The sequence below is a fragment of the Triturus cristatus genome, chromosome 7 (assembly GCF_964204655.1).
Source record: "Triturus cristatus chromosome 7, aTriCri1.1, whole genome shotgun sequence".
Lineage (NCBI taxonomy): Eukaryota > Metazoa > Chordata > Amphibia > Caudata > Salamandridae > Triturus > Triturus cristatus.
Genome location: NC_140590.1, coordinates 1607132975 through 1607146371, shown reverse-complemented (window position 1 = coordinate 1607146371; position 13397 = coordinate 1607132975). Strand labels below are relative to the sequence as shown.

Genomic DNA, 13397 nt, shown 5'->3' with positions numbered 1-13397 from the left:
AAAGCAAACACTGCCAGTACCAATTGGCCACAGAATTTAAACCACGTATCCCCATGCCTGTTATTCACTTTGCTGTATAGTAAGTCAACTATGCCAGATTCAATACCACATTGCCCCTGTTTGTAAAGGCAGACATCAATTGCCATGTGTGATGTTGTTCTGCTTCACTTTTACATTTCCTCGTCATTTTCATCATCTTTATCCTGCTCATGGAAGTAAAATGATAAAAAAAGATGAATGTCTTAAGCCTGTGTTTCTTTCTTCTGGTCCTGATCATTAATATTCAGTCCCGATCATCTTCAGCAGTGCCTTTCAAGTCTGGTATTTAAGTAACTGGAGAGAAGATCTGAGGCTGCTGCTTTATTGAGTTATTTTTAATATTCTGGATTGCAGGAAAGAACAGACTACAATCCTACTCATTTAGTATTCAAAAGTCCCCGTTCGTTCCTCCACTCCTGTCAAAATGTTTTCGCAAAAAACTATTGTAGCAAACTCACCACTCTATATAGTGCACCACAATTGGGTACACTGTGTAGAGGTCGAGGAGGCCCTTATTGGTTTACAGAGGCAAAAGTAGATCATACTAACGCTTTATTTTTGTGGCAGAGTGGTGAGCAGTTAGGATTATCAGAGGGTTGTGCTGAGCATTTGTCATACTCATAGAGGCAATAAATGTAGCACACACTCAATGAATGAAGTTAAGACCAAATTAGAAAAATAGTACTTCTTTTAATATAAATATTTAGACCAAGAACTTCGCATACAAGATAAATACTTTTTCGCAATATGGAAAAATAACAGTAAATGCAAGTTTTAAAGTTGTGTGCAATTACGCACAATACATTCCCTATGCAAGGAAAAAGGCTATCGGAAAATCAATGCAAAATAGTTACTATTGTGGTTCACCTTTTGGACTCGGAAGGTCTGGGGGCCAAGGTTCAAAGTTCCAAGGTCAACTTCTCTGGAGCTTACCGGATTTCACTGGGAGCAAGGGGACTTTGTAGCTGGCGCTACGAAGGAAAGGAGCCACCTGCAAATGTAAAGCACAGAGGGACTGTTAGGCAAGTTCAAGGGCTCTCAAGAGAGAGTTGAGATGGCTTTGGGGCCACGGTAGCACAGCTGGTTCCCAGCCGGGCGGGCTGGGTGCAGTGACGTTGTGCAGCTGGGCAATGAGACACCACGCGGTCAGGGGCTGGCCCCTTGGAGTGACAATTCTGGAGCTTCTGGGGGGCCACTGCAGAGGTGGATCTCCAGAGCCCTGATGTCCCTCGTCGGGTTCTGGCACACTGTAAAGTTGGAGTCCACCTGGACTTTGTTTTGGAGGTTTTTGCAGTAGGGGGTCCGGTACCCCGGGTATTCATGCCTTTCACCTCCAGTGAGTCCTGGGGCCTCAAGACTTGGTGCAGAGGCTGAGCTGACTCTTAGGAGCAAGTGTATCTTCAGCTGGCACTCATAAACGTTGGTCGGCCTGGGGAGCTGGACGATGCTGGCCGGATTTCGCTGTTTTTGTGACCTGCAGCTGCAGGGAGAAAGCTCAGCTATCTCAAGGTAGTCCTTGGTGATTTGCGAAGTGCTGATGACCCTCCGGTGTTTGTAGAGGACACACAGCGATGAGACGAGCTGGAGGAGGGTAACTGTTGAGTTCTGTGGTGGAAAGCCGGAGTTTGCCTCCAAAGTCCACTATGAGGTCTGCAGTTCTCAGTCCAACAGCGTTTCTTCGTTTGTCATCTTCTTGTGTCCGTGGATATTTGTTTCAGGGTCTGGGGATGCCACCTAAATATTAAATTTAGGGGTGTTTAAACGGGAGTGACAGGTAGTGGCCAATGGGCCCCTTACCTAGGGTGTCTACATCTTCTATTATATACACCTCCTGTGGGAGGGGGACATAGCCCTGGCCCTGATTGGAAAAGTCCCATCATCTTCAAAATGGTGGCCACTGAAAAATTTACTTCACCTTGCTTCCAGTACCTGAGGGGTGGAATTGGCAGAGGGGGTACACCTCCCACTCTATTAGTTTTTCTGCCTGTCTTCCCTCCACAAGGGGTGAGGACGGGAGGGCTGCTACTTCTATCAGGAGAAGCTGGGTTTGCGTTTCAAAGGCGACTTTGAAGCTTCCCACCACAGATGGCTCTTCCTGCCCGGATGAGATGGAAACACATCCGGCCTGGGTAGGCATTTATTTCGACCTCTGAACGCGGAGGTGCTCACCCTATGAGGTCAAAACTCTGTCTGGGGTTGACAGAGTGGCTTAGGCCAGTCAGTGACCGCTCTAAGGGTTGGTAGGTTTCAGGGGACCCTTTTAAGGGGTCCTTTGTGTGCAATTATTAATAAATCTGACACTGGATCCAGTGCAGGTTTATTAAGACGAGATGTTTGGTAGCAAATATCCCATAACACAGTGAAGCCGTCATGGAGCTGGGGAACTCGTAATGACGAGTGTCCAGCCCATGTACTCCCGATGGCTTCCTTGTTCACTTACAGTATCCAAGAATCAACATGGATATTGCAGCATATCTGCTTGTGCAGATATGTCCTCACAGGAGATATAGTGCACCCTGCCTTAGGACTATAAGGCCTGCTATGTTAGCTATATCCCATGCAGTGTCTGTGGGCATGGCATACAGGGATGTGTGCCCTGTCGACTCTTCCGTTTTGCCTGAACCAAGTCAAGCAGTCTGCAGTAGCAGTGTACATGGCCTTTGTGAGGGGACCCTAGGGTGGCACAATTTGTACGACTACCGTTGATATCCCTCTTCATTGCCAGTGCCCTAGGTACCATTTACTAGGGGCATACAAAGGCCACTGAAGTTGTGCCAATTTAGAAACAAAAGGTACAGTTTAGGGAAAGTGTTCTGCCACAGGGGACCTGGTTGGCTGGGTTCCTGTGCACTTCCAGTCGAAATTACATCATTTTCCAGGCAAAAAGTTGGGGCTAATCATGTCCAAAAATGACACTTTTGTACACCAATTCCCTATCTGACAGGCCTTTAGGGATCTATAATATATTCTTGTCTGCAGAAAATTTACTATAATTTTAATAATGATAATATCTAGTGATAATATTAAGAGGTGAACAAAACTTGGTCTGAATCTGAAGCTCAACTACCTATCACTACTAGGGTCAATATGTTTATCATGTTTTTGGCCAAAAAATTCAAAACGTAAATTAAATGTGAATTGCACTGCGAGGATGACTTTCTCAAAGAACCTTAGTATTTGCCACATTTTAAAAGGCAGCACTGATGCTGCAAGGTTGTGTCTGTAAATACGACATTTGGTTTGATGGGTGTTCTAAATATTAAGGCTAAGATCATTTTCATAATAGAGGTAATAGAATCTTTGTTGCAGGTGATAGGACCACCAGATCGATGTGAAGGTTTTGAAATGGATAACAAAGCCAGCTGTGGTGCAGTGTGTAGTACAAAACACACGTGTGATCTGCTGGAAGAGCTAAAAAAACCTCAAGCAGCAGTTGAGAAGGTTAGCCATTCCTGTTCTTGAATTAAAGATAATGCTTAAGCAGTGTATTTTCCTGCAAGACCTTGAAAATATGTCTGTAGATTTATACAGTGCACTCAGTCATTAAGATAGGAACTAAATCAACAGCTCATGTACAAAGAACCATTTTCTTTTGAAAATCTTTGTTTGTGAAACTTTGCTCATTGAGGATGTATTTTCATGATGGGACAATCTTCATTATGTTTTCTAAAATGTTTTCAGACGAATTCCAGTGGGGTCTCACACAGGTGGCTTTTTGAGAAGTGCCATGCCACTTTAATCCCTTTCACTCTGAGAGATTAAAGTTGTGCGGCACCATCTCATTGAGGCACAGCTGTGACCACAGTGACCAGTCAGGAATAATGTGCATATAAAAAGAGCAAGAATGGTCAGAATCAAGTTATTCATGAATTGCCAGAATTGAGTTATTCATATACTTGCATATCAAAGCAGAGGTGCACTGATGGCGTGGTAGCTCACACTTTGTCGACCTGAGCTTCACCTGATAAACCGTAGAAGCAAGCATTCCACATGGAACTGTGGGTAAGAGGAGAGTAAACAAGCAGTTGGTCTGGAATTCTGCAATGTAGACTGGATCTAGGAAGATAATAATGAGAGATTAGTATTTGGTGATAGCCATGAATAGCCATTCATCATCACGACAATTACACACCCTTGACAACTTGTCCTGATTCTCCACTCATGGTCTTTCATTTGTCAATTGCTCATTCTTTAATGGATACATTCTTATTGGTTATATATTTCGGGAAATCACACTGTTAATTGACATTATATAAAGCACTAAGAAGTACCTGGCTAATGAAATACTGAATTAAATGTAATCCTGTTACTCTTCCACTAACCGTTGCTCCAGTATGCTAGCCTTCCCTAGGTGGGGGTCTTTATGCCTTTGGGATCTCGCCCAGCTTTCCAGTTGAATGTATTTAAATCTAGAAAGCCCAAGCCCAACATGATCGTGTAGTTCATCCCAAGCTATTAGTGATCCTTCCTTAAATAGCTGACCCCATCTTATAATATCAGCTTGTTGTATTATGGAAGACAGACTGTCACTCAGACATGGTGGAAGACCAGGCGAGTCCCAGATTGGAGAAAAATTGGAATAGTAGGACAGCCCCAATTTTTTCCTGATACTAAGCCAGGTTTTAGACCATTACTGTAAAATTTTGAGTTTAATTTTTTTTTTTTAATTTCTGACTCCCAAATTTAAACATGCTGCTAGGTTCGCCCCCATTAGCATAGCTTTATATATTGACCCAGAAGGAAGATTAGATGGCATTTTTAAAAGCATCCTAGAGTGTGACAACAGGAATGCCCATGCATAATGCAATAAGTCTGGCAGAGCAAGCCCACCCTTCTCTCTTCTTCTCCTCAACTTTTTCCAAGCTATTCTAATGGGTTTGTAGTTCCATATGAAGGAGTTGATTTCTTGCTGACATTTTTCAATTGTTTTATGATCAAATGCCAAGGGGATTGCGTTAAAAATGAACGTAAACTTTGGGAGAATTGACATTTTTACCAGATTTACCCTACCCATTATGGAGAGTGGCAGGTGAGTCCAAGATTTTAGAAGTTTTTTACTCTTGGTATATATTCTGTTCAAATTGGTTTGTCTGATGCTGCCCACTTCTTGGGTGACGCTTATCCCAAGATATCGCATGGATGTTGAAATATTTACCCCCAGATGTATATCTGGAAGGTTCCGTACCATTGTCTCGCTCTTACTCGAATTAATGTCATAGCCCGAGATATGACCAAACTCTTCTGCCCGTTTAATAACAACAGGAAATGCCTTTAATGGGTCGGATGTGAAAATCAAAATATCGTCCGCATAGAGTGATACCCGCCTTTCCCATTCTCCAAAGCTAAAAGATGGAATGTTAGCCTCCTCTCGCAGAAGCTGGGCAAACGGTTCAATATATAAGTTGAAGAGGAGAGGAGAAAGCGGGCAGCCCTGCCTTGTACCTCTGGTTATATTGAAGGCATCTGTCAAAACCCCGTTGATCAGCAATCTGGCCGCAGGGGCAGCATAAAGCTGCTTTATAGTTCTACAAAAACCTTCCCCACAATTGAATTTTTTAAGTACATCAATCAGATAGAGCCAATTGACTCTATCAAAAGCCTTAGCTGCGTCTAGGGTTAGAGTAGCTAACGGTAGGGAGAAGGCTGTAGCAATGTCTATAGCCCCTATCAGTTGGTGTGTTAGATCTGATAGTTGTCGGCCTTTAATGAAGCCTTTTTGATCTGAATGGACTATGGTACCAATGACGCTAGCCAGTCTAGCTGAAAAAATTGTTGTGAAAATTTTATAATCATTATTTAATAATGATATTGGTCTATATGACCCACATTCAAGGGGAGATTTCGCTGGCTTCGGGATAAGTACGATTGTAGCCTCCCCCCAAGATTTGGGCGGCAACTCTCCTTCTATTAGAATACCGTTAAATAGGGTCGTCAGCACAGGGCGATGACATTTTCCAAAGATCTATAAATCTCCCCCGGCAGACCATCTGGACCAGCAGCTTTGCCTTTTTTTGATTGTCGAATAGCTTTAATCACCTCAGCCTCTGTAATCTCAGACTCTAGGGCCTTACTTTGTGTTGTCGAGAGGGTTGGGAGGGTGATGGCTTCTAGCCATCTATCTCTTGCCTGGTGGTCGTTGGGAAGATCCTCCATGTATATCGCCTCAAAAAATTCAAAGAAGGCTCTACCTATATCTAGGTTAGTAGATCTTGTCACTGTTTCACCCTCTATCCTAATTTCCTTAATAAATTTGAGGGCTTGGTCAGATTTTATTTTCCATGCTAGCACTTTCCCTGCGGCCTCACCAAATTCAAATTGGGAAGTCTTGGTCACTTTCCATCTTTTGTTTACTCTCTCCTGTAGGATATTATTCAGTTGTGACTTCAGTTCAGCCAATTTTTCCTGTTCCTCTGATGTTCCTGGGGATGAATCAATCCTTGACTCTAAGAGTTTCATATCTTGCTCAAGGCTAGCCACCCTATCTCTATATATCTTCCGCCTAAAAGAGGCTCTGTTGGTAATCTGACCTCTTAAAAAGGCCTTAAATGTTTCCCATACAACAGCCGAACCAGCAGAGTCCCTGTTTATGTCAAAAAAAATTAAGGACTCAGCTACCGGAAATTTGAACTCTTCATCCTCAAGCAAGAGAGTCCGATCAAAAGACCAAGATGGATAATTAATGGTGTTTTCAAGTCTCAAAGAAAATGTTAGTGCAGAGTGGTCTGACAAGTGTGAAGGTAAATAGTCTATCATAGTCAGAGTGTCCTTTAAACAGTAGCTAAAAAGCGCATAGTCAATTCTAGAATTATGTTTGAAGCGACTATTCCGAAGGGACACCCCTAACTTGTTGCCAGCTCTTTCTCTCCATACATCGGCCAAGCCAAGTTGTGTCATAATTGTGATAAGAGTGCGCCTAGATTTGACGGAGCTACAAGATCTAGATTTGACAGATTTATCCAGCCTGAGGTTAAGAACGATGTTAAAGTCCCCCATCCAAATCACTGGATCCCGGACTAGTACGACCACTGGGAGGGAAAGAAGTAGCCATATGGTATTAGCAGCTGTTGGAGGAAATTGATGGGTAGTTTCTCCTTCCAGATCAGTTATGGGGGGTGGTGACTGGCCTCCATTGTGAAGAGCTCTGGCTAAACTCTTTAGGCCTCCTCCATAGAATAGTGAAACCATCATGGCTAAAACGAAATCATTTATTCTCAGCACATCGTGCATATATAACACCGTTGAGACTCTCCAAATTTCTCCCAGATAAAAAGTGTAATAAATTTAACTGTATGGAAGCTTGCAACGTTCACATGTTCTTGGACTGCCCGGTCATTGCTGGATTTTGGGAGGAAGTGAAGAACACTTTAAACTCTATTTTAAATGTATCTTTGTCAATAACCCTACCACTTGTCATCTTTGGTTTGGAAGATAACATAATTGGCAAAGCAAGATCCTTCCTCTTCTATGCAATTTTATTGGCCAGAAGGCAAATTTGTATACATTGGACAGAGAAAACAGCCCCATTACACTCTGGGTGGCTCTCGTCTTTATATGAAACATCTAAAGCTGATCTTAATAGACCATTCAGCAAACACAACTTAGCCTTTTGGAACTTCCTGATTAAATGGCTATAGTGTCCGGGTTTTTTTTTTTTTCCCCGGCTCCTATGATTATGCCTTGAACACTCCCTGGACCGGGTTCTGTCTAGGTCCATTAATGGTCCTGCAGGTTGCAATATACCTAGTTGGAGTTGGTGAAAGTCCTTCCGGTTATGGGTCATGTATGCCACCACTATAACAACCTACGCTTTTGTGTCATGTTGGGTGGTTGGAATCTCCCATATGGAGGTAATTTACAGAGGGATACAGGAGAATCTGAAGTAGTACTACATGAGTACTTCACATACTGTTATTTGCTTTTGTGAATTGAGCTTAAAATGTCCAGCTCATACTTGGGAAATGTGCAAAGAAGGCACTGTCCTTTTTGTTTGTTCTAATTCTATATGAATATTCCAAATTTTAGAACAGCATTTATGAGTATGTCAAATAGTCCTAATGCACCACTACTTCATGTACTCATAAATGGCTATGTGAATTGGCCCCATTTTCTCTCTCATATGTCAAAATAAGGTGATGATTTTCTGCTGACACCAACACCAAAATCCAGACGGTCTCTTTAAGGAATGCACATGCTTGCATTAAAGTCACAGGAGGACAATTATAGTTCATATTAAACTCGCTCTAATAGTTTTGCCACTAAATTGTTCGGTACTTGCCACAAAGACATTTACAGACAACAAAGGGTATTTACAAATCTGCGACTAAATAAACAACAAGGAGAAGCAATTAAAAATCTAAGACATAAAAGCAACACTGGATAAGGTGCCTTCATGTGATGTCTGTCTGGATTCCAGCAAGCCTGGCTGAAAACGGCTGAAATGCCAGAAACTGGTCCTAGGAAGCGTGTTTCCGGTCCAGGGAAGGCATGGCTTGGCAGTTCGGGCTGGACTGTTCCCATGAGGCACAGGGTCAGACTGATTTGCATATGGCCCTGTCTGAACTGGGGTGGCAGAGTGGGCTAAAGAACGGTGATGGATCACACCCAGATCTGTTGACTGGGTGTGAGTGTTTGATTGGTTCTGATGCTCCGTCCATCACCACCCCCTTTTGTACCACTGTCTTACATTAAGTTCAAAGTATTGGAAAGCATGGCACCTCTACTCCACTTCTTCATACAGGGTTTACTCACATCTAGTAAACCACAACACATTCAGTAAACGTCCAACAAAGCTGTCTGTAACTAGCCTAGTGCCATTTGTGCCTTCATAACCTTGATTCGTCAGCTTTCTCTCCCACCATATACCTGGTGAGAAGACAGAATATTTTTGTTAAGGTCTTCATATCAGGTATGTGTGCTGCTGCATATATAAAGTCATACATTCAGTTAATAATTAGTCATTTGTGTTGCGCTACACATGACAATAGTTGAAAATTCCTTTATCAAAGACACTGTCACTCGCTCCCATAGGTGATGTTTTGCTGGCTGCACCAGCGTATCCATCAGTTATACGACCATTGATGACAATCCCTTCAACAGTGGATCCTGGTGCAATAAGGAAGCACTTAAGTTGATTCCGATAAGAGAGTGGTATTGATGCTCCTGCCAAAGTGTATCTCTGAGAGCAAAATACCATCTCAAACACCGTCTAAGCTGTTGGAATACAAACAAGAAGAGGAATCAGATAGAGAAGCCCTGGTCAAATGCCAAGATACAGAGAAAGATTGTTTTTCTCCAACTGACAACTTTAACACAGGCTTCTACATCACAATGACCCACGCTTCAGGGATCATGAGTAGTCTGAGGATGGGCCTCATTAAGACCATTATTATGACCCTTATGAGAAAGCCCCACAGGTTTATCAAGAGCATGTTGATCTAATCTTAATCTGCAACAAATGATGGTGGAATACTATACAAGATATCCCACTAAGCACCCTTCTCAATCTGCCCCATATCATCCACCACATCCCCAGAATCATCCTCGTCAATGCACAATCACGTACTAGACCTTCACTACAAATACCTCACATAGTTGTGCTGCTGTCATAAATGTCACCACATCAGCTACAGCCTTCCTTTGCAACTTGCTTAGCCAGGCAGTGGTACATTTGAAAAAATTTGTCTTCAGAACATCGCCTGAGTGAGGTTTCTCTAGATCCTCTGGCACCAAGGACTTAGGGGAAAGGGTACTTCATCGCAACGGGGAGTACCCTTCCCACCAACATAATAGTCCACCCACCTGATTTAAAAGTGGGTGGGCCTTTGGTGTAACCACGATGGAGACTATTCCATCTCTGCCATGGTTGGACCCCTTGGAGGGCCTAATGGAGTAAGGGCTGTCGGAGTTTGACCTGTATGTCCGCCCACCTAATTTAGATTGGTGAACATACAGGTCAGTTTTCATTGCCTGTCACCACCAGAAAAACCCTGCCGGTAAGTAGCAGCAAACATTGCACAATGTACCTCCTGCCATGGGAGATAACTCCCATGGTGTAGGGGCATTGTTTTGTTTTATTAAAAACAACATCTTGCTTTGGGGTTTTGTTTTTGAAAATCAGAAAATCTGAGCCTAACTATACTGTCCCTGTAACCCTTGTTATGTATCAATCACATAATTTGTAAAGCGCACTACATACCGTGAGGGTTTCAAGGCGCTGGGGGGGTGCTGCTGCTATTGGTCGAAGAGCCAGGTCTTGAGTTGTCTCCTGAAGGTCAGCAGGTCTTCGGTCTGTCGCAGGTAGAGGGGGAGGGTGTTCCAGGTCCTGGCGGCGGGATGGGAGAAGGATTTGCCTCCGGAAGTAGTTCTCCAGATGCGTGGGACCATGGCCAGGGCGTGGTCGGCGGAGCGGAGTTTCCTGTTGGGTACGTAGAAGGAGAGTCGACTGTTGAGATAGGCTGGGCCGGTATTGTGGAGTGCCTTGTGTGCGTGGATCAGGAGCTTGAAGGAGATTCTTTTGTCGACGGAGAGACAGTGCAAGTTCCTCAGGTGGGGGGGATGTGGTCGCGGCGCGGGACGTCGAGGATCAGGCGTGCGGAGGCATTCTGGATTCTCTGTAGTCTGCTGATGAGCTTCAACGAGGCTCCGGCGTAGAGGGCGTTTCCGTAGTCGAGTCTGCTGCTGACTAGGGCCTGGGTGACTGTTTTCCTCGTGTTTGTCGGGATCCATCTGTAGATCTAGCGGAGCATGCGGAAGGTGTTGAAACAGGTGGAGGAGACTGCATTGACTTGTTTGGTCATGGAGAGTTTCGAGTCGAGGATGACTCCCAGGTTGCGTGCATGGTCGGTGGGGGCCGGGGGGGACCTCAGTGACGTGGGCTACCAAGAGTCATCCCATGCGGAGGGGTTGGACCCGAGGATGAGGATTTCCGTCTTGTTTGTGTTCAGTTTGAGGCGGCTGTCCTCCATCCAGTCTGCGACGGCCTTCATTCCCTGGTGGAGGTTGGATTTGGCGGTGAGGGGGTCCTTGGTGAGGGAGAGGATCAGCTGAGTGCCGTCGGCGTAGGAGATTATGTTGAGGTCGTGCTGTCGGGCGATGCGTGCTAGTGGTGCTATGTAGACATTGAACAGCGTCGGGCTGAGGGAAGATCCTTGAGGGACGCCGCAGATGATCCCTGAGGCATCGGATCGGAATGGGGGAGGCGGACTCTCTGAGTTCTGCCGGAGAGGAAGGAGGTGGTCCAGTCCAGGGCCTTATCTCGGATCCCTGCGTCGTGGAGGCGCGTGCGTAGTGTTCGGTGGCAGACGGTGTCGAAGGCGGCGGAGAGGTTCAGGAGGATGAGGGCCGCCATCTTGCCGTTGTCTAGCAGGATCCTGATGTCGTCTGTGGCGGCGATATGTGTATAGTGTGTGTGTGTATATGTACAATCTAGTACTCCGCTTTCGATTGTTTCCTTTGACTGGTAAAAAAGACAGACACGGACCACCATTCACTCGTGCTTAACTATTTATTTCAGACTGTCCGCCATAACGCGTTTCAGCCTACTACGGCCTTGATCACATGACAGTGCTGCATTGTGGGATCAACGTATTTAAAGTGACTACTGCTACAACCATGTAAACGGACACTGATGGCAAACTACTTGCACATATGAGAGTACACAAATAATATAAAGTGGCTTAAAATCACTGTAAAATACCTGATTATCAATTATCTTAATCACATGACCATTGGTAGCTTTTCTTTTGAAAAATCTTCCTCATTTAGAATACCAGCATGAATGCTAATTTAACCTTTCTGACATATGTAATCTAAATTTGTCACTAAGCAGTCTAAACAAATGTCCCATTGAAAGTGCCTGAAGAATACAGTGCAAATGTGCATCTGCTACTTAGTATAATTATTAACTCAATTTAAAGTGCCATTGTGCCAATAAAACAATTTAACAATTGTTTTTGGTGGATAGCAGCACAAATCCATGTAGAACATGCTAATAATCATAAAAAGTCTTTCCTTTCTATTTTGATTTCCCTCTAACAACTTGATTTCTTTATCAACATTAACTTGGTTGCATAGTGTCATCAGTTTGCAGATTTGTTCTTTGATTTTAACAGTTGTCATGTTGGATGGTGGAAAATAATTAATGTCACCGTAGTGTATGCATACACATCGACTAATCCCCTATCACTAATACAGACTGGTAAACAGGTCCTCACTAGTGTTGAGCACCCCTGGCATTTTAGTATCTACTTGAAGTATGTAACGTATCTCCAACTTTCTTAACATAAACTCCCTATTGCCCTCTCTCCTGATGTTAGGAACTGCATCCAGTAAATAATACCTGAGATGTTTCAAATTGTTGTTACACTTCTCTTTAAAGTAGCGGGTTACAGGGTAGCTTGGTACTCCCAATATAACTGAGTCCACAGGAGCACTCCAACACATATATTACATGATCCGTTTTACATGTGAGAAATTTGTTCATATTGGTTACACTATCACTGAATGGAGTTGAATAAGAAATTTTGTTCTCCCCAAACTTGCGGGCTCAACATGTTGTACACTATAGAAGCCTTTTCTAGAAGATAACCACGTCCCCCTTCCATTATCTCAGGACTGCTTTTAACCCAAGCATTGCTCATGGATTTGGATTTTCTATGTGTGATAGACTGAACTTTGGGCAATAAATGATCTATAATGGGATCATCCAATACTTGTGTCCAATTACGTCTAATGATGTTCCTCAATAGTTTTTCCTGTTTATTATACGTCAACATCAATCTGACTTAGTCTACATCGCCTGTTGCATGTATAGGTTGAGAGACTGTCTCACAACTAATGTTGCCAAATAGTAACCCAGATCTGTTCCGTAGCTGTGATGTCGCAATTGCTGTATCTTGGATTTTGTTAGAAAAGCACCTAGCCAAGAATCTCAATTTGCGCTCATGTTGCACCTTTGCCAAATCAGCATTATTGCTACATATTTGCCTCAATCTAAGTATTTCCCCATAGGGTATGCTTTGGATCAGGTGATTGGGATGGGAGCTGGTGGCATGAAGCACGGAATTCCCTGCTGTCTTAGTTATGTAATTAAGTCACTAGTTTATTATCTACGATGCAGACCTGCACATCTAAAAAGTTAACTGTGTATGGGCTTATTGTTGCTGTAAAGTTAAGATTGATGTCATTATCATTGATCACTGAAACAAACTCCAAGGCACTTTCCTTTGTGCCTTGCCAGATGATAAATCATCAATTAATCTTAACCACATCACTAAATGTTCATTTAGAATTGCCCCATATTTGGCCTTGAGGACCAGCTCCTCCCACCAGCCCATGTGTAAATACGCATAGCTTGGAGA

At 43.6% G+C, this 13397-nt stretch overlaps 1 protein-coding gene across 1 annotated transcript in view; it reads left to right on the top strand.

Annotated features, from left to right (window-relative positions):
* EFCAB8 (EF-hand calcium binding domain 8) overlaps positions 1–13397 on the top strand; it is a 3172177-nt gene that overhangs the window by 2024291 nt on the left and 1134489 nt on the right. The window contains exon 19 of the mRNA XM_085615170.1: positions 3349–3480. Within this exon, the coding sequence (XP_085471296.1) occupies positions 3349–3480 (132 nt within the window). The remainder of the gene's footprint in view (positions 1–3348; positions 3481–13397) is intronic.